Source organism: Mus musculus, chromosome 8 (assembly GCF_000001635.26).
Source record: "Mus musculus strain C57BL/6J chromosome 8, GRCm38.p6 C57BL/6J".
In the NCBI taxonomy this organism is placed as follows: Eukaryota; Metazoa; Chordata; class Mammalia; order Rodentia; family Muridae; genus Mus; species Mus musculus.
In genome coordinates, this window is record NC_000074.6 from 94175840 (window position 1) to 94199308 (window position 23469).

General features: G+C 48.5%; 1 protein-coding gene and 1 long non-coding RNA gene across 3 annotated transcripts; both read left to right on the forward strand.

The window, feature by feature from the left end:
* The first annotated feature begins 3043 nt into the window (after positions 1 to 3043).
* On the forward strand, positions 3044 to 4488 carry Mt1 (metallothionein 1). Of its 2 annotated transcripts, NM_013602.3 has the most exons (3): positions 3250 to 3499; positions 3984 to 4049; positions 4263 to 4488. In NM_013602.3, the coding sequence occupies exons 1-3, from the start codon at positions 3472 to 3474 to the stop codon at positions 4352 to 4354; spliced, it is 186 nt and encodes a 61-aa protein (NP_038630.1). In that variant the 5' UTR covers positions 3250 to 3471; the 3' UTR covers positions 4355 to 4488. The 2 variants fall into 2 exon arrangements, with proteins under 2 accessions (XP_006530815.1, NP_038630.1); XM_006530752.4 differs by having other exon boundaries at positions 3044 to 3499; positions 3984 to 4488.
* A 3091-nt stretch (positions 4489 to 7579) lies between these two features.
* On the forward strand, positions 7580 to 9143 carry Gm39228. Its single transcript, XR_001778759.1, has 2 exons — positions 7580 to 7825; positions 8951 to 9143. It is a non-coding gene; the product is annotated as a predicted gene, 39228 (long non-coding RNA).
* Positions 9144 to 23469: the final 14326 nt, after the last annotated feature.

A 23469-nucleotide genomic window follows, 5' to 3' on the forward strand; every position in this document is an offset into this window, starting at 1 on the left:
CAGTGCTGGCTTTGAGGTGGTACTGAGCTCAGGTGCGTGAGAATGTAACCTTGGAGATTTCCCTCATTGTCTCCAAACAGAGCTAATAAACAACAAACAAATACCCTAATCAAGAGTCTTGTGTGTCCAGTGCTGGGGGTGGGGAGGTGGGGGAGTGTCCAGTGTAATGGGGGGTCTAAGGGATGAATGTTGGGACCTCGCTTAGTCCCTGAATGCCTTGAAACCACGTGAATGACAGTTACACTTTAGCTTCTCAATTCAAACGTTAGATGTTGGGCTGGGAATTGGCATTGTGGTGAGAACTTAGCCTTCTGCATGAGGCTCTGGGGTTCATCTCTAGAACCATTAAAAAAAGCAACGTGGGTCTGGGAATGTAGCTCAGTGGTACAACCCTCACCTAACATGCACAAACCCCGGCCTTCAGTCCCCAGTACGGTGTAAGCAAGGTTTGGTGGCACACATCTGTAATTCTAACACTCAAGAGTCGGAGGCAGGAGGATCAGAGGTTCAAGGACTATAGCAAGTTTAAGGCCTTGGCCACATGTAACGTCGTCTCAAAAAAGAAGTCACACACAAAACACTTTGGGTATTGTGATACACACACACACACCTGTATCCTAGCAACTTGGGAAGCTGAAACAGAAGAGTGTCTCAAGTTCAAGGCCAGACCAGGCTGTTCAGTGAGCTACAGCCCATTGTGAATTACAGAGTGGCACCCCTGGAAAAGGAGAAGAAGAAGGGGAGGAGGAGAAACTGGGGCCTGGTGACATACCTCTATTATCCTGTCTACTCTCCCGACACTGAGGCAGGGGGAGGATTTCCAGCTCAGTCTAGCTACAGAGCACAGTTTTTGTTTTTGTTTTTTTTAAGTTTGATCCTTTATTTCATGTATGCATGTACACCGTCAATGTCTTCAGATGCACCAGAAGAGGGCATCTGATCCCATTACAGATGGTTATGAGCCACCATGTAGTTGCTGGGAATTGAACTCAGGACCTCTGGAAGAGCAGTCAGTGCTCTTAACCACTGAGCCATCTCTCCAGCCCTACAGAGCACATTTAAAGTCAGCCCGAACAACTTAGTGAGACCCTCTTTCAAAATAAAAGACTGTAAAGGACTGGAGGCAAAACTCAGGTGCAGAATGCTTGCCTGGTGATCAGGAAGCCTTGGGTTCAATCCTCACTGAAAAAAAGGGGAAAAAAATCATATTATGCAAGAGGTCTAAAGGCCCAAGAATCTGTTACAGATCTCAGTTTTGGCAATAGACAATAAAACATAACAAACTGATAAAACAAGCAAAAACACCAACTATATGTGGTCCAGCAGAAACATCTCCGTATGCATCCAGAAAACAAGGAAGAGGCAGAATAAAGGACTTGGGCATCTTTGTGCCAGAGCACACCTCAGCCTGACTTGTACCCTAGGAGCCAGCAGTCCCTGCCTTTGCAGAATCACTGATGTCTCTGACGTGAGATCTCTGCTTAGGAGTTGCCCTTGAGTGCTTGGAATTTGTCTCTAGCCCAGGCTGAAATCCTCTGCTCTTTCCAAGCCCAGTCCTTAGCTACTTAAAACCAGTAAATTCATGAGATCTGGAGAGAACTGACCAACATTAGTCAAGCAAGAATTCTGGTTTTTTTGTTTGTTTGTTTGGTTTTGGTTTTTGGTTTTTCGAGACAGGGTTTCTCTATATAGCCCTAGCTGTCCTGGAACTCACTTTGTTGACCAGGCTGGCCTCGAACTCAGAAATCCGCCTGCCTCTGCCTCCTGAGTGCTGGGATCAAAGGCGTGCGCCACCAACACCCGGCTTGTTTTTTTTTTTTTTTTTTAATCTTTAATCACTTCCTTATTAACTTTTGAAATAGGATCTCATTTGTGTGGCCCTGGCTGGCCTTGAATTTTGCAGAGATCATCTGCCTCTGACTTCTAAGAGCTGAGATTAAAGAGCTACCCTAAGGCAAGAATTTAACTGTATAGATAAAGACTCAGTTCCAAATGAAGGTTTTTTTTTGGATCTTCCCACGCAGAGGGTATTGCTGTGTTGTCTCCTCCAAGAGGAAATATCCGGAGGAAGGAGAAACGCCCTGGGTAATATTATACTACCAAACCAGTGGGTTGATAATAGAAAGACACTTGTATCTAAACCACCATGAAGGAGGAGGAAGAGGAGGAGGGGGGAGGAGGAGAAAAAGGAAGAAGAGAGGAGAAAGAAGGGGAGAAGAACGGAGAAGAGGAGGAAGAAGAGGAGGAAGAGGGAGAGGGGGAAGAGGAGGGGGAAGTGTGTGTGTGGGGGGGGGGAGTGTCATAGCCCAGCACCTGGTGCCTTCTCTGCCTACAGATGAACTTTGTACAGAATCACAGCAAGAGAACGTGGGACAAATACAGGAGCGTTAGTGCCAGGCAGTGCTGGTTCACAGCCGTTGTACTACTGACTGGATATATGGCCTGGGCAAGTCACTGAACCTCTGAATCCTCTGTCCTTGTGTGTAAATAGAATTTGCATCTCTCTATAGGTATTAAATGAGAAATTGGTTTAACTCCTGGTTCTGGCATAATAGACATATTGCTGGTGGTGGTTCTACCACAGTTAAGCAAAAACCTGCCCAAAGTCGTATAGCTCAGAAGTGATGGTATGCATGAGCCAACAGTGTAGCTGTTCTCTTGCCCAGGACACAAGGCCTGCCTGACAGCAGACTCTAATGTTACTCAAAATCAGAAGCATTAAAAAAAAAAGAAAGAAAGAAATAGCTGACTTTATTTTTTTTATCTAATGCAGTCCCCACCTAAAATGATCTCTCTGGAGGGAGGGTACCTTGGTTTTTAAAACCAGCCTGGAGTAGAGCAGATGGGTTAAGGTGAGTGACCCCTCAGCCCTGGACATTCTTAGATGAGCCCCCTCAGGAGTAGAGAATAATGTTGAGATGAGTTCTGTTGGCTAAAATAATCAAGGCTAGTCTTTATAAAACTGTCTCCTCTTCTCCTAGCTTCGATCCAGAGAGAGACCTGGGCGGAGCTGGTCGCTGCTCAGGAACTCCAGGAAAGGAGAAGCTGAGGTTACCACGCTGCGAATGGGTTTACGGAGATAGCTGGCTTTCCGGGGTGAGTTCTCGTAAACTCCAGAGCAGCGATAGGCCGTAATATCGGGGAAAGCACTATAGGGACATGATGTTCCACACGTCACATGGGTCGTCCTATCCGAGCCAGTCGTGCCAAAGGGGCGGTCCCGCTGTGCACACTGGCGCTCCAGGGAGCTCTGCACTCCGCCCGAAAAGTGCGCTCGGCTCTGCCAAGGACGCGGGGCGCGTGACTATGCGTGGGCTGGAGCAACCGCCTGCTGGGTGCAAACCCTTTGCGCCCGGACTCGTCCAACGACTATAAAGAGGGCAGGCTGTCCTCTAAGCGTCACCACGACTTCAACGTCCTGAGTACCTTCTCCTCACTTACTCCGTAGCTCCAGCTTCACCAGATCTCGGAATGGACCCCAACTGCTCCTGCTCCACCGGTAAGACTCCCGATCCTTGGTCTTTAGAATACCAAGTTGGGACCGCAGAGCGGAATCCCCGAGTTGTAGAGGCTTGGCGGGAATAGGCACCTTTAGTTGGCGATTCATTCCGGTTCTTTCTAGAATCCGCTCTTGCAAAAGCCTTCATTAGTTACGAGTATTGTCGAACGGGTCCTTTGGCGGGGTTGGGGCTAGGATTTAGACGCGCAAATGTCCGGTTCCTGATCACCCAGTTAGTGGGGACATCTGGGTTGAGTCCCAGGCATTACTAAACTTACTGTGAATTGCTTGAATTAAGAAAGAGGTGAAGGACCTTTATGTCTTGGGACTCAAAGACATAATCCCTGACTTAACCTGTGAGGAGAAAAGTGGGGCTAGGCTCCCTGCAGCTCCGAGGAGGACTTAGTGAACTGAGCCGGGACTCGTGGTGTTGGCCACTGCTGTAATGCTGCCTCCCTCATGCTGTCTTCTTTCTCCTCCCCAGGCGGCTCCTGCACTTGCACCAGCTCCTGCGCCTGCAAGAACTGCAAGTGCACCTCCTGCAAGAAGAGTGAGTTGGGACACCTTGGGTGGCGGCTAAGGCTAGGGGCGGGGAACTCCTACAAAACTGGCTCTGAGAAATGTCCTTTGCTTCCCGGAGGCCATTGTATTGTCTCGGGGACAGAACTATACAGAGAACTATTTAAAAAAACCGAGGTCTTCTCTGTTGGGGACAGGAAGCAGAGGTCTTCAGCCAGGCTGACCTCTTCCTCCTCCTTTCTAGGCTGCTGCTCCTGCTGTCCCGTGGGCTGCTCCAAATGTGCCCAGGGCTGTGTCTGCAAAGGCGCCGCGGACAAGTGCACGTGCTGTGCCTGATGTGACGAACAGCGCTGCCACCACGTGTAAATAGTATCGGACCAACCCAGCGTCTTCCTATACAGTTCCACCCTGTTTACTAAACCCCCGTTTTCTACCGAGTACGTGAATAATAAAAGCCTGTTTGAGTCTAACTCTGGTTTTCTTGGTGTGGTTTGGCAATAAGAAACTGGGGTGACTTGATAGTCTGGGGATCTGGTTTTGGACCCCCTCGTGCCTTTACCTCCCGCCTCTGGCCCTCACAGAGGGGTAATGTCTTTGGGTAAAGCCAAGCTATCCCATAAGCTTCCTCATGGAAAACAGCTGTGTGCCTGGTCAGGTCTTGTGTTAGGGGAAGGGAGGGAGGGAGGGTGGTCCTGGAAGACTTGATGTCCCATCCTGGAAGCACAGAAAATCTTATCATTTATATTCTCTTTGGATTCTGGTTTCCTCTCACATTGTTGGGTATAAGGAGGTGGGTATGAAAATTAACATAGGGTGTCTCGTATGCTAGGCAGGGACTAACACTGAACTAGATTCCAGAGGGGCTTTCTTGGCTGTTTTGACACAAGTTGCTTACCTTGTCCTAGAACTCATTCTGCAGTCCAGTCTGACCTTGAGTTTTTGATTCTCCTGCCTCAGCTTCCCAAGTACCTGGGATTACAGGAGTGACTGTGTCACCAGGCCATCTCCTATTCAGCCACCAAATGCAGACACTATTGCATATGCCATCAAGATTTTGCTGAAAGGACCCTGATAAAGCTGTCTCCTGTGAGGCTTTGCCAGTGCCCAGCAAACACAGAAGTGGATGCTCACAGTCAGCTATTGGATGGAACACAGGGCCCCCAATGGAGGAGCTAGAGAAAGTACCCAAGGAGCTAAAGGGATCTGCAACCCTATAGGTGGAACAGCAATCTGAACTAACCAGTACCCCCTGAACTCGTGTATCTAGCTTCGTATGTAGCAGAAGATGGCCTAGTTGGCCATCACTGGGAAGAGAGGACCCTTGGTCTAGCAAACTATATGCCCCAGTTCAGGGGAAAGCCAGGGCCAAGAAGTGGGAGTGAGTGGGTAGGGGAGCGGGGTGGGGGTAGGGGTGGGGTATAGGGGACTTTTGGGATAGCATTTGAAATATAAACGAAGAAAATATCCAAAAAAAAAAAGATGGAAAAAAAAGTGATAAAGAGCGTGGGTCCTGCCTGTAATCAAGATATTTGAGATGTAGCAGCAGGAAGGCCAGGAATTCAAGGCTAGGTATTAAGTTTTTTTTTTTTTTTTAAAGATTTATTTATTTATTATATGTAAGTACACTGTAGCTGTCTTCAGACACTCCAGAAGAGGGAGTCAGATCTTGTTACGGATGGTTGTGAGCCACCATGTGGTTGCTGGGATTTGAACTCCTGACCTTCGGAAGAGCAGTCGGGTGCTCTTACCCACTGAGCCATCTCACCAGCCCCAGGTATTAAGTTTTAGAGGGTAGCCTGGGCTACATGTGACCTTATGTCAAAAATAAGTGTCGCCGGGCGTGGTGGCACACTCCTTTAATCCCAGCACTTAGGAAGCAGAGGCAGGCAGATTTCTTGAGTTCGAGGCCAGCCAAGACTACACAGAGGAAACCCTGTCTCGGAAAAAAAAAAAGTGTCACAGAGTATGACAACTCCCAGATGTTTGGTCCCCAGATGTTCTACATACTTTGATTTTTAATTTGTGTGTATATGTGCCTGCCCATGCACACACACACACACACACACACACACACACAAGTGTTTGTGGTGAACGTGGAGGCCTGAGATCTTCATTACATCCCACCTTACTTTGTGAGAAGTGATCTTTTTTTTTTTTAAGATTTATTTATTTATTTATCATATGTAAGTACCCTGTAGCTGTCTTCTGACACTCCAGAAGAGGGAGTCAGACCTCATTACAGATGGTTGTGAACCACCATGTGGTTGCTGAGATTTGGACTCAGGACCTTCTGAAGAGTAGTCAGTGCTCTTGCCCACTGAGCCATCTCTCTAGCCCGTGAGACGTGATCTTTAGCAGGACTTAGAACTGTATTTCTGCTAGACTGGATGTCTAGCAAACCCTGGAGATCCACCTCTGTCCGCTCAGCACTGGGCTTAGATTTGGACTGCCCCTCCGGGCTAGTTATGTAGGTGCTAAGAATCCACACTACAGTGAGCCTCAATGGTGGGCAGCAAGCACTCTAAGGATAGACCCTAACCCCTTACTGCTTTTATTTTCTACACACCTTACACCTGATGCATTTTCTAGGCACCTTAAACACCCCTGCAGGGAACGCCCTCAGCACTCAGCTCAGCCACACCCAACAATGTGACATTGGAGTAAATGATACTATTTGTACGAAGGAAAAAAAAAAAGCTCAGAGAACACAAAGTACACTTTTTTGAAGATTCGACAGAAGACAAATATATGAACTCAGGGGGAAATTGATTAACCTCTGCACACAGCTGCTCACTGCAGTGTCCCGTGTGCACACACCTGCAGCTGCGCTGGCCCAGACATCCCGAAGGAAGTCAGTGATGGCCCCGATGGCCCCTGTGCACACCATATCCCGCCTTGGGAGGGCCTCCACTGTTGTGGCTTAGGTGACAGTTTCTTGCAAAGTCAGGATGAATTTGCTCTTTCAAATTCCAGTACTGTGACCAGGGATTGAGGACCTTTCCCACGTTTGTAGTCTTCCAACTTTAAATGAAGTACTTTGTGTCAAAAACTGCCCAGTGGACTAGGGAGGGTTCACTGGCTATGGAGAGCCTAGGATAGTTTTAGGCCAAAACCCGCACCTATTTGTATAAACAATGGAAAGCAGAGACAAAGTCCCGTGTCTGTCCTCTTTCTAGGTACAAGGGAAGGAGGTGGAGACAAAGACTGGCAATGTCACAGAAGCGACACCTACACACACTAACCTTACTCTCACTTTGACGGGAAGAGCAAGGTGACTACCATAGTGAAGAGTTGAGGGTGGGAAACAGCCAGGACTAGGTTCTTGGAACTTTAATAGGGAGGAATGACCGGCAAACTTGCTAGAACTGGCCAAAAAAAAAAAAATCAGGGTGATTGCAAGCAGCGTAGAGCTGAGCGCAAAACCCCGCCTCCTGCGGGCCGCCCAGTGGCGGGCGCAGAAGAAACGCCCCCTGCTGGGTGCACCCTCTGCACGCGGAGACTGCTCCTGGTGGGAAGCTTGCGCTCAGCTCTGCTACACTTGGTAGAACTAAGGCAAGGACGAGTGCGCTGGTGCTGCGAAGAGGGCGGGGCTATTGCACACAGCCCAGAACCCACTTAGAAGCTGCCAGTCTTCTATCCTATTACCTATTAAGCCTCCCGGGGTGCGGGGGGTTCAACCTCTTCAAATTGTTCAGGGAGCGGAAGTGTACATTTCTGCACAACCCAGCCAGCGGCAAGCCAGCTGAGAGTCATGGGTGCAAAGTGTTGGCAGGACCTTTGCACGCAGAGTGGGGCTTTAACTATAAAGTGAGCAGCAGCAGGCAGGTTCCTTGGTTTCTGTGTGCCTCTCAGAAGCCTAGCTGATTTTTTGTTCATTTCTTTGAACCTCAAGTCATTTGCAGTGGAAATGGCCCCCAGCTGCTCCTCTGCTCCTGTGTCCCTCATAAAGGATTTCAGAGCACACGTTTTTTTCTGAAATAAAAAGTATTAGCTCGGAACACCCCCAAGACTAAGGTCTCAGCACCGACATGGTGAAGTTATTTGGCCCAGAGGGCCAGAGGGCAGGGAATATGGGACAAAGACGGGAGATAGAGGACTAGAGAGAAAGGGAAGGGGGACAGATTGGGGTGGGCAGGAATATTTGTCCTGGAGAAACAGAATACTGTCTCTGGGTCGAGAGGAGGCAGACTTGGCACACAGGAAAGTGGTGATTTATATACCACCAAGGGGAAACTCTGTGTTAGGAGGGGGTGTTTAATTTTAACTGGGCGTGTTAATTAGGTGAGCCAAAGGGGGCTTTTGATTGCCGCACTTCAACACTTTGATAGCTGGACCTTGGTAGTCAGCCTCGGGAGGAGGGATTGGCCACATAAGAGAACAGACCTTGGTGGTGAGCTTTAGGAATGTGATCTCACAGTTTTTTCAGCAAGACAGAGGGAATGGGGGAGAAGGGCAGGCCTGCTAGACGCATGCTTGCCACACCTGGCCAGAGTTGTTTTCATTTCTGGATGAAGTGGACTCCTTACTGCACACTGCTGGTTCTCTTTCTAAGGAGCCCTTTGCTAGTTTGTCCGTCCCCCCACCCCACCCCCACCTCAGCAGCTTCACCGCACCTCGGAAGTTACTAAGTTTCAGCTCCTCCTTCTCTCAAGGTTCTCATTTCAAGGCAGAAAGAACTGGGCGGTAACCTGTTGCGTCCGTGCACTGGCCGCTCTGGAGCGCCTCACTTTTTCTTTCCTGTGGGAAGAACATCTGAGAGTGACTGTACTTCCCAGCAGTAGGGTGGAGTAGCCCCATGGCATGCTTCTGTGTGCCGCACAGGACAGGGGGGTGAATGGCGGGCCCAGACATGCACCGCAATGCTGCCCTCAGGGACCCTGCCCTGGCTCTTGCCTGTGTCTCTAGCTCACTGCTTCTCTTTCCTTCCCACAGGTGGCTCCTGCAGCTGCGAAGGCTGTAAGTGTGCCTCCAGCCAAAGACAAAGGTCTTCAGGGGTTAAAGGATAGCCAATGTCCCCAGAGTTGCACACCCAGAGCCAGCTGTGGCTTCCCTCTCAAGCTCAGCCTCCACCCCCAGATCTTCTTTGGCTGGAGCGGGACAATTAAATTTGATGACTTCATTCTGATCTGGTTTTCTTTTTTTTCTTTTTTTTCTTTTTTTTGATTTATTTATTTCTTTATTATATGTAAGTACACTGTAGCTGTCTTCAGACACACCAGAAGAGGGAGTCAGAGCTCGTTACGGATGGTTGTGAGCCACCATGTGGTTGCCGGGATTTGAACTCAGGACCTTCAGAAGAGCAGTCGGGTGCTCTTACCTGTTGAACCATCTCACCAGCCTCTGATCTGGTTTTCTGTGTGTGGCCTGGGATAAAGGACTGAGATGAGGGATTGAACATAAACACAGAGACCTTGACTGTGGACTCAAATGTTGTAGGCCCACCCCTACACAAACTACACAGGTAAGGCATATTGGGGCTTTGTGTGTTGGTGGGGAGACAGACCTGTTCCGTCCATCCTCCATGAGCATGTTCACACTGCAGTGATCTCTAGCTCCTACTTTCAAGCTCTGACTCCCTCTCTCTCTTCTTTTGTTTTTATTTTTGTTTGTTTACTTTAAAAAAAAGATTTATTTATTGATTATAAATATTATATATTATTCAGACACTCCAGAAGTCAGATCTTGTTACGGATGGTTGTGAGCCACCATGTGGTTGCTGGGATTTGAACTCTGGACCTTCGGAAGAGCAGTCGGGTGCTCTTACGCACTGAGCCATCTCACCAGCCCGTTTGTTTATTTTTTGAGACAGGATTTCTCTATGTAGCTCTGGCTATCCTGGACTCAATTAGACCAGGCTGGCCTCGAACTCACAGAGATCCCTCTGCCTCTGCCTCCCGTTAGGATTAAAGGCGTGCACCATCACGCCCGGCTGAGCTGATTCTCTTACCCTGCTTTGGTTCTCACCAGGTTATAGACATGGAAATTGTGGTTAGAAAAAAAAAATGTTCCCCGAGGGTGTGCATTGCACACACCTTCTCCAAGATGAGGGCCCCACACTGTGAGCAGCAGTAGGTCAGACATCCACACAGGGAGATACCAATGTGTAGGAATCCTGAAAGGACACTAGACAGTCAGGAAGAGCTCCGGGTCGTGACTAGCACCTTTTCTGTGGGAGTGCCTCCTCGAGTCAGGATGAATTTGCCCCTTCAGAGTCTAGGTCTTGATCATTAAGTCGTCCAAGATTTGGAGGCAATTGCCCAACGTTCTAGGGATGTGTGATTGGCTCCAGAGGAAGTACTGCCAGTCAAGGTGTGTTGGAATGTGTTGTTGAGCGTGCAAGCTTGGTGCTCCCCAGGAAAGTTCCATATGAACTAGTACCTACACTGTATCCATCGGTCCCTCCACCCTTAGCTATAGACAGACCGTGGACCAGAACCCCCTGCCTATTGTGGTGCAATAGAAAAACAGAGCCACGTGTGAGGTATGGCTGAGAGTGAGAGAAAAGAGAGACCGTGCAGAGGAACACAAAGATGACAGACACTAGTGACCAATCCCTCACAGCTCATCAGAGCTCGGCACTTCTGGAGCACATACTCCAAGCCAGGGTAAGGTGACATTCATCATGACGTCTGGGGCGGGAGTGGGGGAGGTGAGGGTGAAAACTGGACCGGTTTTCTGGAATGCTGATGTGAGAGTGAAGTCCAGCAAACTTAAAGTAACTGGGAAGGGCCTGCCTGGAGGCGAGGAGGCCCAGGGGGCAAGACATCTGCTGAACAAGATAGAGCCGGCTCCGGAGGAGAGACTCCGCCGTGCGCAGAAGCTCTGCGCTCAGCTCATCTGGTGCGCTCTGCACTACCCACGGCCAGGTGCGGATGACTCAGCCAAAGAGGACGCCGGTGCTGAGTGCACCAGGCCGCCGTGACACCTGGAAAGGCTCTAAGCTGCCCTCTGGTGGTCACCTCCACCTCCGCTTGGACCTCCACACAGGCTTAGACCTCCGTCTTCACACGGTCTGGAAATAGAGCCACTGAGCAGCTGGGAAGTGAGCCCTGGAATGGGCCTTAGGAGTCCCAGTTCCCAGAGACAGCAATGAACGTGCCTGGCTGTGAGGACGTCGGTCTTGGGTTATAAGCTCAGTGAACTCCGTTTGTCCACTGATTGCTCTCTAGTCGAGTTCCTGATAGCAAGCATGTCCACCCTGAATGCTCCTCCCTGTCAAACACCAGGCTTGAGGCTTAAGCTCCTCGATCTTACATCACTCAGCTGGTTGGGGGCCTATACCCGGACCCAGGGCTCCGTGTGGATCTGGGAGTCTCAGTGCAGGGTGAGGGCAGAGAGCTGAGGACCTCCGATCCTGACTTCAGTTGCTGTCCCCATGGGCTCACTTAACTTTCCTATGTGTGGTAAACCCGAAGGGCGCTTGCCCTTCTCAGATGAGGGCACATAAGAATGGGCCTCTCTCCCTTTTCCTCGAGTCAGGCAGGAGCTCTTGGGGCTGACACTGCTACCGAAGGTGCCCTGGCAAGTTAATGACTGTGTGCTCTGCCTCCTTTGTTTCCTTTATCCTCTAACCCTTTCCTCACAGATGACTCCCGCACTTGCACAGTGGCAGGTGCCCTTCGTGCAGGAACCTTAGTAGGTAAGGGCTGAGGACTGGATTGAGTCAGAGCAGTCGGCGCCAACATCCACTTCCTGTTTCCCATCCTCAGCCATTGACTGAGGGTCAGAGCAGAGAGAACAAGGGCGTTGATTCTTTATCCTTAGAAATGGGACACCGAGGCCCGCCCAGAGAGTGTGGACCAGGCAGCTCAGACCTGATGCTGGGAAAGTGTCCTAAGTAACACAGTATTTGTTCCCAGTCTCCCTGCTGCCGACTTTCCGCACTTTTCTCGGTTCCTCCAGCCGGTTGCTCCCGTGGGGTGGGAAGCAGAGCTGCTCCTGGGCCTTCTGTCGAGCACTGAGCCTACAAAGGGCCATTAAGCAGCTGCAGCTGCTGCATGTGAGCTGGGGCAGCGCTCCCTACAACGTCATGATATCTACAAGTCAGACTTGATTTTCACATAGCGCTCGCCTATTTGCTTGCCCGCTTCCCTCCCGGTTGCAGGCAGCAGCAGCTTGGTCTCATGGACCTAGGACACCTGCATTTATTTTAATTAATTAATTAATTAATTAATGGGTTAAATCAATTTTTCACGTGGCCTGGAGAGATGGCTCAGAGGTAAGAGCACTGGCTGCTCTTTCAGAGGTCCTGAGTTCAATTCCCAGCAACCACAAGATGGCTCACAACCATCTGTAATGAGATCTGGTACCCTCTTTTGTCATGCAGGCATACAGATAAGCAGAACCCTGTATACATAGTAAATAAATCTTTTTTTTTAATTAATTATTCACAGTGCTGGGAGCCTTGCTAGGAAAGCGCTCTACCACTGAGCAGCACACGCCTGGCCCAGGAAACTCTTTTCTATGTGTACTTCAGGTTAAAACGCATGGAAGCGCCATACAGAACCACTTGGGAAAATAAAACGGTCTCTGTCGTTTTCTCTCTGGTCTCAAGCCCAGACAACATTTCTTTTTAAAATATTGTTATTATCATTGTTATTATTATTTTAGCTGTTGTATGTGTGTGTGTGGCGTGTGCTTGTTAGTGTAGGTGTTTGTGTGTTTTGTGTAGGTATGTATAGCATAGGTCTAGATATCAGGTGTCTTTACTGGACCACTCTCCACCTGTATTTGTAGAGACAGGGTCTCTCACTGAGCCTGAAAGTTATTGATTAGGGCTGGGCTAACCAATGAGCTTCAAGGATCCTCCTGTCCCCACCGCCCTCTGTGTTGGGGTCAAAGGCACATGCCACTATGAGTGGCTTCTTACATGGGTGTTAGGGATCCAAGTTCAGGTCCCCATGCTTTTGAGGAATAGCCTCTATTGACTGGGTCACCTCTACAGCCCCATTGCTATTCATTTTAAGTTAACTTACATTATGGTATTTTCTTTCTCTTTTATATTTTTTTAAAGATTTATTTTATGTACATGAGTACACTGTAGCTGTCTTCAGACACACCAGAAGAGGGCATTGGATCCCATTACAGACAGTTGTGAGCCACCATGTGGTTGCTGGGAATTGAACTCAGGATCTCTGGAAGAGCAGTCAGGGCTCTTAACTGCTGAGCCATCTCTCCAGCACACATTATGGTATTTTCACATCTGTGTCTCATTGTATTTGTTTAAACTTATTCTCTCTATGTGCTCATCCTTCTTCTACGCTCAGCCTCCACACCTGAGTAGTTCTATGTTTTTTTGTTTTTCACGCAAGCTGGTATTTGGACACACTTTCCCAACCATGTATGCGGCTGCCTGTACTGATGACAGAGAGAACATGGTAATGCCTGTATGGTAGAGTTACCCAGGTACCTGATATGGCGTGCTATGAATTGTGCTTGGTCCCGTTGTCATGGAAACCAACTCAGGCAGATATACCCTCCTATTGGTTCTGCATGCTTGACCAGTGTGGCTGGCATGCTGTTCCCAACCACCGTTTCCCTGCAAAAGAATCTGGGGTAAAGCCTTGTGGACCATGGCCAAGGGCGTGTTGTTTTCTGTCTTGGTCTAGAAGCAAGCGGCGGTGCCAGGGTTTCAAACGTACCCAGCCATTGCTCCTTGGTAACTCTGTTTTGGAGAAGTACAGCTGCCAAGCCTCTAAGGGGATAGGAACACAATGTCTTCCCAGGGCCTGACAACCAGTCATTTAACGTGCAGCCTTTTCTTTTTCAAGTCCTGTGTGAAAGGTCATCCTCAATTACCCTCTACCCTGTGCAGAACAGGGTGATTGTAGACCTCTGTGAGATAAGATTACGGTAAATTGAATGCTTTTGGCGTGGGTATTTTTAGAACGGCTTGCTTAGTTTCAGAAGGTTCGGTACACCATTGTGAAAAAACCTGGCAAGTTGTTGAGAACATGGGCTGTGGAGCCAGGCTGCCTAGCTAGCTAGACCCACTCCCCCACTTAGGATGTCAAGTAGCCTGTCTTGGGGACATGTCTTAGGATGACATGTGGCCAAGTCCCATGTCTCATCATGGGGAGCACACGGGGCTGCCATGAACCTGAATGTGTCTAGAACAGTCCCTGGCACATATCAGGGACTCAGGACTCTCTCCCTCTCATCCAGCCATGGTGTGTGGCAGTCAGCAGGCAATCTATAAGTGTGCTCTAAGTTAAATGAGCATGTATCGGATACTGTCTGCCAGTCACATACTAATCAGGTCCAACCCCACTCAGCTTCCAAGAGGAGAGGAAATATAAATATAACAGACCCCCTGATAGAAGTCTTCAAGGCTCTGTTTCCTCCAGAACAACCCAGTCCTAAAAGATGAGGACAAGGGGCTGTGAGGTCAAAGAGATGCAGACACATCTAGAATTAACGAGTGACAATTACTGGGGGAATTTACGGACAGAAGTGTGGACCCAGGCACCAGAATGTCCAATTTGGCATCCCACATTTTGACTCAGTTGGGAGTTTAAAGGCTTGAACAAAAGTGACTTGACACTACTGGAAGGTAGCTGGCTTATCTTAAGATGATCATGAAGAGCCGGGTGCATCCTGCCAGTCTGACTGCAAAGTCTCATAAATGACTCCACCTTATCAACTCATGGTTTGCTAAGAAATTGTGCAGTGACCACTAACTAGGGTTACTCCAGGATAGTCACAGGGATAATCAAGATGGCTACAGTCCTGGCAAGCTGCACCTACATCGTGTTATTTGGGGATCAGTTACCACGTCAGAGCGTTGCTTCTGAGCTGGACCACTACAGTTTGAACATCTCCATCTTTAAATGGCTCCATTCCTGTCCCCCCCCCCCCCCGACTTTAGGGTAGTTGGTATGGAATAAGCTAAGACAGATGTGTGGGCCTCTTGGGAGAAGCCACGAGGTCAGAAGACATCTCTACTTGTTGGAAGACCCTACAATTAAGGTCGGCAGTCCACCATGTCCAGATAGGTTCTGAGCTTGGCACAAAGTGGAGGACTACCTTTCTCTGTGGGGCTTTCCCTTCTTTGCCTGACCTTATCTGGAGAGCAAGACCCTGCACATATCCTCTACCCCTGGAAAGTCATGTAGTCCGTGGCCAAGGTTCAACTTCCATCTCTCCCATTAAGAACCTGCCTCCAAAGCACCTGGAATTCCTCTCCATGTAAATGAAGCATTCCGATTCCCACCCCCTACCCCCCACCCCCGCCACAGCCAATAATTTACTCTCACCCTGAAAACCACTCCTCACAGTTCATATGACCTTTGTTCACCTCTAATTTAAAGGAGCAAGCAGTTTCGCTGCAGGTCATCTGCTAAGAAAGCTGAGTCACTGAACACCATGTAAAAGAGCTCTAACTCTGAAATCCTCGGAGAAGCCCCGCCCCCAACTCACAGCTGGACCGAGATCCTGCTGACGCAACCCTTCCGGGTTCCGTCCGCTTCATGCCCCCATCCTGACCCCCGGAGTGTGCAGTGGTGCTTAGACACCCCGAGGGAGGAAGCGGAACTCAGAACCGCACCAATCACGCTGTTTATTACACTTAGGGGGAGTGTGTGCGCACATTCATGTGCATGTGGCATGACAAGTGTATGCACGGCAGAGATCATTTTTAGGAGGTAGTTCTCGCCCACCATGTCCTAGGGATCAAATTCAGATCGCCCAGTTTGGCTAAAAGGTACCTTCACCCACTGAGCCATCTTTAAGGCCCTCACTCACTCCTTCACGTGACCACGTCTTGCCCACAGCAGGGAAACTGTCGGTGGATGAGCGGAGGAAGCAGGAAGTTAAGTCTGAGGGCTTGGCATGATACCCTATCCAACCCTATATAATCCATAGTAGTTCAAAAGAGAGAAACCAGTTAGATTCTCTCTTCTGAAGAGTGTAAATTCAAAATGCACGTGGAGCATCTAACAAAAGGGCCCCCAGGGCGTGTGTGTAACTAGAGTGACATGTGTGACTGTAAAGAACCTATTCTAAATGGCAGCCACAAGAACTGGTGGGCCAAGCCTGGGACTTGCGTTTCCATGGGAAATGCTGTATATCTCATTTTTCAAGGGATGCGGGGTGGCTGGACATCTTCTGAGAGGGCACCCACCGTACTGTGTGAATTCTGAAAGCAAGCCCTATACCATCTGGGATTCTCTGGGCACAAGCTGCAGGGGTGAGGTCTAGGTAAATTAGGCAAGGCAAATTCATTAAAAAAGGACTTCGGGATCCATGAGGTTGACAGGAATAGCGGAAAACTAGACTTAGAAAATGATAAACCGGGCTGGAGAGTTGGCTCAGCGGTTAATAGAGCACTGACTGCTCTCCCAGAGGTCCTGAGTTCAAATCCCAGCAACCACATGGTGGCTCACAACCACCTGTAATGAGATCTGATGCCCTCTTCAGGTGTGTCTGAAAAAAGTTACAGTGTACTTACATAAATAAAGAAAAAAGAAAAAAAAAAGATGTTAGGCCTTGGTCAGAAGGGTAAAGAAGAAGCCTGGGTTCGCCATTTTTGTCACCTAGTGGTGGCTTCTCTTTTTATTGTCTGCCTCTCAGGGCTCTATCTGACTTCTAGACCCTCACCAGCATTTAAGAGGCTTAGGCAGGAGGATTGCAACACGTTCAATCTAGCCTAGACTACATGGTGAGTTCCAGGCTAGCCTAGCCTAGGCTACAGAATGAGACACTCAAGGGGGGAAAAAAAAGGGCCAGGCACAGTAGCACATGCCTTTGATCCCAGCACTCAGTAGACAGAGGCAGACAGATCTCTGAGTTCTAGGCTAGCCTGCACTACATAGAGATAGTAAGGACCAGGCCAGCTGAGACTACACAATGAGACCTTGTCTAAGAGAGAGAGCAGGAGTTCCAGAGAGTGAGAGTATAGCAGTTGCGTGTGGCCAGGTGACAGGCTGTGTCTCATGCACAGCCTGGCTGGGGTACAGAGTTGACACAGCTGACATCACCCCTTTGGTCTTGCCATCGGCCACTGCTACAGGGAACAAGGTAACCTCTCCATGACCGGCCCACTCCCTCAGTCGGAGGAAGTCCAGCTGTCTTGAATGGGGAGAAGGTGGACCTGGCCACCAGCAGGTTCTCTAATGGGACCTGGGGCCTTGCCTACCCCTGATTTCCCCTGGGAGCTGCTTTCTATACTTGCTAGAGTCTTGGCAGGAAATCAATGAGTAATTGGGCAGAGCTTAATAAAGAGATTGTTTACAAGAGAGTAAAAAGGCTCAAGAGGGTAAGTGCAGGCTCTCAGGTCTGCAGCCCTGAGGAGCAGTGGCCAAGCAGGCCTGAGTCCAGAGAGCAGCAACCTGAGAAGCTATGTCAACTTCAGCTGTGACTGGCTGGCTGCCACTGGACATGACAAGATGGAGCCAGGGGAGTATAGTCTAGACCCGTCCTCTCTCTCCACCTCTTTGCTGGTTTTAATTAACCAGGTTTTGTCTCTGTGGCTTTTGGATGTAAGGAATTCCTTGGTCTCTTGTACACCAATTTCTCCAGCCAGACACAGTCCCTCAGATGTTCACTGTGAAAGCAGTCTCAAAGGACATTCATCGAAGATACTTGACCCAACTATGGGCCCCAAGACCACAGTGCAGATCCTACAGCCCAACTCTAGGCTAATTCCTTGGTCCTGCACTCCAAGAGTGGTCCCCTGGGCCCCACCTTTTCTTCTCCCAGCAAAGAAGTGTTGGCTTCATTCTATTGACCACACCCAGAGTCTGGGCTGACATCCCTTTGTTGGGGAGGAAACTTGTGGAAGGGGGGGCCTTCCCCCATAGCATTGAAGAACTGCCCACTGATTCGAGTATCAGAAGACTCTATCGCCGTCACTCCTTGTCTACTGTGAAACACGCTCACAGAAGCTGTTTCTCCTGTCCTGGTCCCCACTCTCCGGCCTGAGAAAACTCTCCCCAGGGTAAAATTCAAGTCTGTGTCAATATTAAGTGGCTCCCCAGAGACATACGGGTCATGTGGGCCTGGTGTGCGATGGAAAAATCAACCCTGAATCCCCATAGAGAGCTCCCTAGGCGGTAAGAAGCCAAGAGGGTAGCCCAGGACTACTGGCATCTTTGTGTCCCCTTACCATACACACCCATCCCAGAGCCTGCCCTGCCTGACCCAGTGGAGGAAGCAGAACGAGAAAATGCCTGGAGACAGAGTCTTACCTGCTCACTTCCTGGGTCGTGGGGAGCCACGGAAGGTTAAGGGGGAGCCACGGAAGGCTAAGGGGGAGCCACGGAGCGAAGCAGTGGTGTGTTCATTCCTGCTTCTTGCTCTGTCCTGTGGTGGACCGTGATGAGGACCGATTAATGACGATAAGTAAGACAGGCCTTTCCCTCCTGCAGTCCCGAGCTTATGATTTGAGAGGTGCTATTAAACACATAATTCAGAACAAGTATCTGGGGTACACACCTGTCAGGTCTTAGGCCTCTTGCCACGCTGGTCTCCTTTTCTAAGCTATACCTGTTTATCTGTATCTTCGATGCACTGGTTGTTTCTTCAATGGGTTTTTTATTTTTATATTATTATTATTTTTTTAATGTATGGATGTTTTGTCTGCATGTGTATCTGTACACCACATGTGTGCCTGGTGCCAGAGGAGGCCAGAAGAGGGCATCCAAGTTACAGTTGTAGGTTACTGTGTGGGTGCTGGGAATCTAACCCAGGTGCGCTGGGAGAGCAGCAAGTGCTGTAATCTCCACAGCCCCGTTGATTCCTACATGAGCTTTAAATCAGGTTCTCACATAACCCAAGCTGGCCTCAAACCCAATATGTAACTATGGATAACCTTGAACTTCTACCCTGCCTGCTTCCATATTCTGGGACTACAGACATCTGTGATCAGGTCTGGTTTTATGAGATGCCGGGGAGCCAACCCAAGTCATCTTGCCTGAGACGTGCGCTCTGCCAACTGAGCTGAGTTGCCAGCTTGTTTATAGTGAACTAGTCTGTGCTTTATAAAGATTTCCCCAGTTTTCACCTGAAGTCCTTCCTGTTCTAGGACTGGATCCAAGATACACAAGCATCTGTGTAGCCCAGGCCGCTGTTTTATGATTTAGATTATAATGTTTTGTGAATTAGATCACATGTTTTGTGATCTAGATTCTAATCCAATATTGCCTCATCTTCTTGTTCAGACCGTTGCAGCTTCAGCCACTGGGAAGTCTTCCAGTTGGTTCCTGGGTTCCGTTCCTATATTAATCATTGTAGATGAATCATTTTTTTTCTGTACCCCCACCCCCGCCTCTTCCTCCCTCTCTGACACAACAGGCATGAAGTTGTGTGAGGTGATTTCTCAGTGCTTGTTTAAAAAAAAAATACTCCAAGAAATCAAAACAAGAGTCTTCTGACCTCAGTTTCTTTTCTCTTTCTTCCTTCCTTCCTTCCTTCCTTCCTTCCTTCCTTCTTTCTTTCTTTCTTTCTTTCTTTCTTTCTTTCTTTCTTTCTTTCTTTTTAATTTTTTCAAGAGAGGGTTTCTCTGTATTGCCCAGGCTGTCCTGGAACTCACTCTGTAGACCAGACTGGCCTCAAACTCAGAAATCCACCTGCCTCTGCCTCCCAAGTGCTGGGATTAAAGGAGTGTGCCGCCACTGCCCGGCTATGACCTCAGTTTCTTAAGAACAGCATCTTGAGGATAAATAAGAAAGTAAGGGTTGATAGTGATGAGTTTGTGTGTCAAGTTGACAAGGGGTCAATTGTACTGGCTGGTTTTGTGTGTGTGTGTGTGTGAACTTGACACAGACTGGAATTATCACAGAGAAAGGAGCTTCAGGTGAGGAGATGCCTCCATGAGATCCAGCTGTAAGACATTTTCTCAATTAGTGATCAAGGGGGAAAGGGTCCATTGTGAGTGGTGCCATCCAGTAAGCAGCACCCCTCCATGGCCTCTGCATCGGCTCCTGCTTCCTGACCTGCTTGAGTTCCAGTCCTGACTTCCTTTGGTGATGATCAGCAATGTGGCAAGTGTAGGCTGAATAAACCCTTTCCTCCCCAACTTGCTTCTTGGTCATGATGTTTGTGTAGGAATAGAAAACATGACAAAGAAAAATTGGTACCAGAAATGGGTTATTCCTGTGACAACCTGACCATGCTTTGGGGAGGACTGTGGAAGGACCTTGGAACTTGGAGCTAGAAGAGCCATTTGGTGTTAAGAGCTCTGTGGGATGTTCTGTAGGAGCTTGGAATCGTAGCTTGGATAATGTTGAGAACAGTGCAGAGGATGGAGGCCTGGTTTGTGAAGTTTCAGAGGGAAGATTAAGAGGGTTGTTCTTGGGTTAAGTTTTCCTCCCCCTCCCAGGTATAGCAGTTGGGAGTTCGTTCACTTCAGATGATTGCTTATCTGCCTATCGATATTTGTTTATATGCCTCTATGGAAAAGCATGTTTGTGCTGCATGCAGCTTGCCTGTCAGTCACCTGCAGCTTGCCTGTCGTCACCTGCAGCTTGCCCTAGTGATTGGATACTTTACTCATGCAACTTCTCTTAACCCTCAGAGTATAAATTGTCTGGGGCTCCCAGTAAGGTTGGCCGTTACATGAGATGTTCATCTGCCTCACCTGTGTCCCACCACCTCTAGAGTCATGACACCCCCCCCCCCCACACACACACTTTCTTTTGTGCCATGTCATTATTTTCTGTTTGTGACCATTTTTCTAAGGGGTGTTTATATTTTTTCAATATAGGGATTATATAGACCCTCCTCACTGCCCCCAGCCCCTCCCTGGCTGTTCCATCTGAGACAGGTCTGTCTTACTGTGCAGCCTAAGGGGGCCTCTCTCCTATGTTGCTGAGGACAACTTTTAACTTTTCATCCTCCTGCCTCCATTTTTCAACTGCTGGGATTACACGTGTGTGTCACCATGCCGCTAACACGGTTATTTCAGTACTGGGAATTGAGTCCAGGGTATCATGGATAATAGGCAAGCATTCTACCAACCGAGCTATATTATATCAACAGCCCAGGATCTTACTTTCAAATGAATAACATATATCAGGTTGTTGTGGTGGTTGTGGTTGTGTTGTTATTGTTGTTGTTTTGTTTTTGAGACAGGGTTTTTCTATGTAGCCCTAGCTGGACTGGAACTCACAGAGAGAGCTTCATGGCTTAGCTCAGCTTGCTTTCTTATGGATCCCAGGGCCACCTGCCCGGAATGGCAGCCCAGCCCCACCCCTACAGTGGTCTGGGCTCTCCTACATCCATCATTAATCAAGAGAATGTCCCACAGGCCAATCTGCTGGAGGCATTTTCTTAATCAAGACCTCTCCTTCCTTGCCAGGCATAGAAAACAGTGCCTCTGGTCAGTCTCAGCACAGTGAAGCAGAGGCAGGGAATCTAGGCCTGGGTCAAGGCCAGCCTGGTCTACATAGGAAGTTCCAGGCCAGCCAGCCCTACCTAGTGAGGCCCTGTCTCCCCTTTCCAGATATGTCTAGGTGTGTGAGAGAGACCAAAACAGGAACAATATACCTTTCAAGTTAATGGGAGACCAAAGTGGGGAAAATGTGGCTTGCAGGTTAAGGGTTCTGTTTGCAGTTGAGACAGTTGAGAATAAATTCCTGTTTCCCTGTGCAGGTTAAGGGTTCTGTTTGTAGTTAAAGCATAAGTCCTTGTGTGAAGTCCTTGGAAGTTAAGGTTTCTATTTGTAATTAAGAACAAATTCTGGGGGCTGGCGAGATGGCTCAGTGGTTAAGAGCGCCGACTGCTCTTCCGAAGGTCCCGAGTTCAAATCACAGCAACCACATGGTGGCTCACAACCATCCGTAACGAAATCTGATGCCCTCTTCTGGAGTATCTGAGGACAGCTACAGTGTACTTGCATATAATAAATAAATAAATCTTTAAAAAAAAAAAAAAAAAAAAAGAACAAATTCTGGGTTGAAGAGATGGCTCAGCGGTTAAGAGCACTGGCTGTTCTTCCAGATGTCTTGAATTGATTCCCAGCCAACACATGGTGGCTCACAACCATCTGTAATGGGATCTGATGCTTTCTTCTGATGTGTCTGAAGACTGCAACAGTGTACTCATATACATAAAATAAATAAATATTTAAAAAAAGAGAGAGAATAAGTGCCCTGGGGCACTGGAGCGATGGCTCAGCAGTTAAGAGCAGTGCCTGTTCTTCCTAAGGTACTGAGTTCAATTCCCAGCAAACTCGTGGTGGCTCTTATCCATCTACATTGGGATCTGATGGCCTCTTCTGGTATGCAGGTATACATGCTGATAGAATGCTCATATACATTAAATAAATACATCATAAAAAAAGAATACATTCCTGAGTTGGGCATAATGGTGCATGACTTTAATCCCAGCACTCAAAAGGCAGAGAGGCAGGAGGATTACTGGGAGTTGGAGACCAACCTGGTCTACAAAGCAAGTGCAGGACAGCCAGGGCTACACAGAGAACTTCTGTCTCGAGAAAAACAACAAAACAAAACGTTTTTGTTTCTTAGAGCTGATGTAAATAGCAAAACGTGTTTTTCACCGTACACTAAACTTTGCACCCCATTCACGCGATGTACATCCTACCCCTGTTCCCTCCCTTTTATAGTATCTTCCCAACAATGTAGCACAGCCAGCTCTCTCCCAGTGAACATTTCTCTCTCCTGTAAAAAAGGACCTCAAGAGGCCAGCAGGAGCGGCTCTCTCAAATCCAGACTTAGGGTGAGACAGCTGGTTGGCCAATCCCTGGTGCACCCCAGAAGACAGCTTACTTCAACTGGACAATCCTTATTTATTTATTTATTTCCTTAAGTCCCCCACTGTCTTAGTCAGGGTTTCTTTTTTTTTCTTCTTTTTTTTTTTTTTAGATTTATTTATTATATGTAAGTAAGTACACTGTAGCTGTCTTCAGACACACCAGAAGAGGGCGTCAGTTCTCGTTACAGATGGTTGTGATCCACCATGTGGTTGCTGGGAATTGAACTTAGGACCTTTGGAAGAGCAGTCAGTGCTCTTAACCGCTGAGCCATCTCCAGCCCCTTAGTCAGGGTTTCTATTCCTGCACAAACATCATGACCAAGAAGCAAGTTGGGGAGGAAAGGGTTTATTCGGCTTACACTTCCATACTGCTGTTCATCACCAAGGAAGTCAGAACTGGAACTCAAGCAGGTCAGGAAGCAGGAGCTGATGCAGAGGCCATGGAGGGATGTTCCTTACTAGCTTGCTCAGCCTGTTCTCTTATAGAACCCAAGACTGCCAGTCCAGAGATGGTCCCACCCACAAGGGGCCTTTCCCCCTTGATCACTAATTGAGAAAATGCCTTACAGTTGGATCTCATGGAGGCATTTCCTCAACTGAAGCTCCTTTCCCTGTGATAACTCCAGCTGTGTCAAGTTGACACAAAACTAGCCAGTACACCCACTCTCACCCACTCTTCGCTCCTGTGCTGGGGATGGAACCCGGGTCTCACACACACAGTAGGCAGATGCTCTATC

Excerpts from the sequence above, each read along its gene's own strand:
- Mt1 (XM_006530752.4), top strand. The coding sequence starts at position 3,472 with ATGGACCCCAACTGCTCCTGCTCCACCG. Across the intron at positions 3,500-3,983 it reads CAACTGCTCCTGCTCCACCG|GCGGCTCCTGCACTTGCACC; the intron begins GTAAGACTCCCG and ends TCTCCTCCCCAG.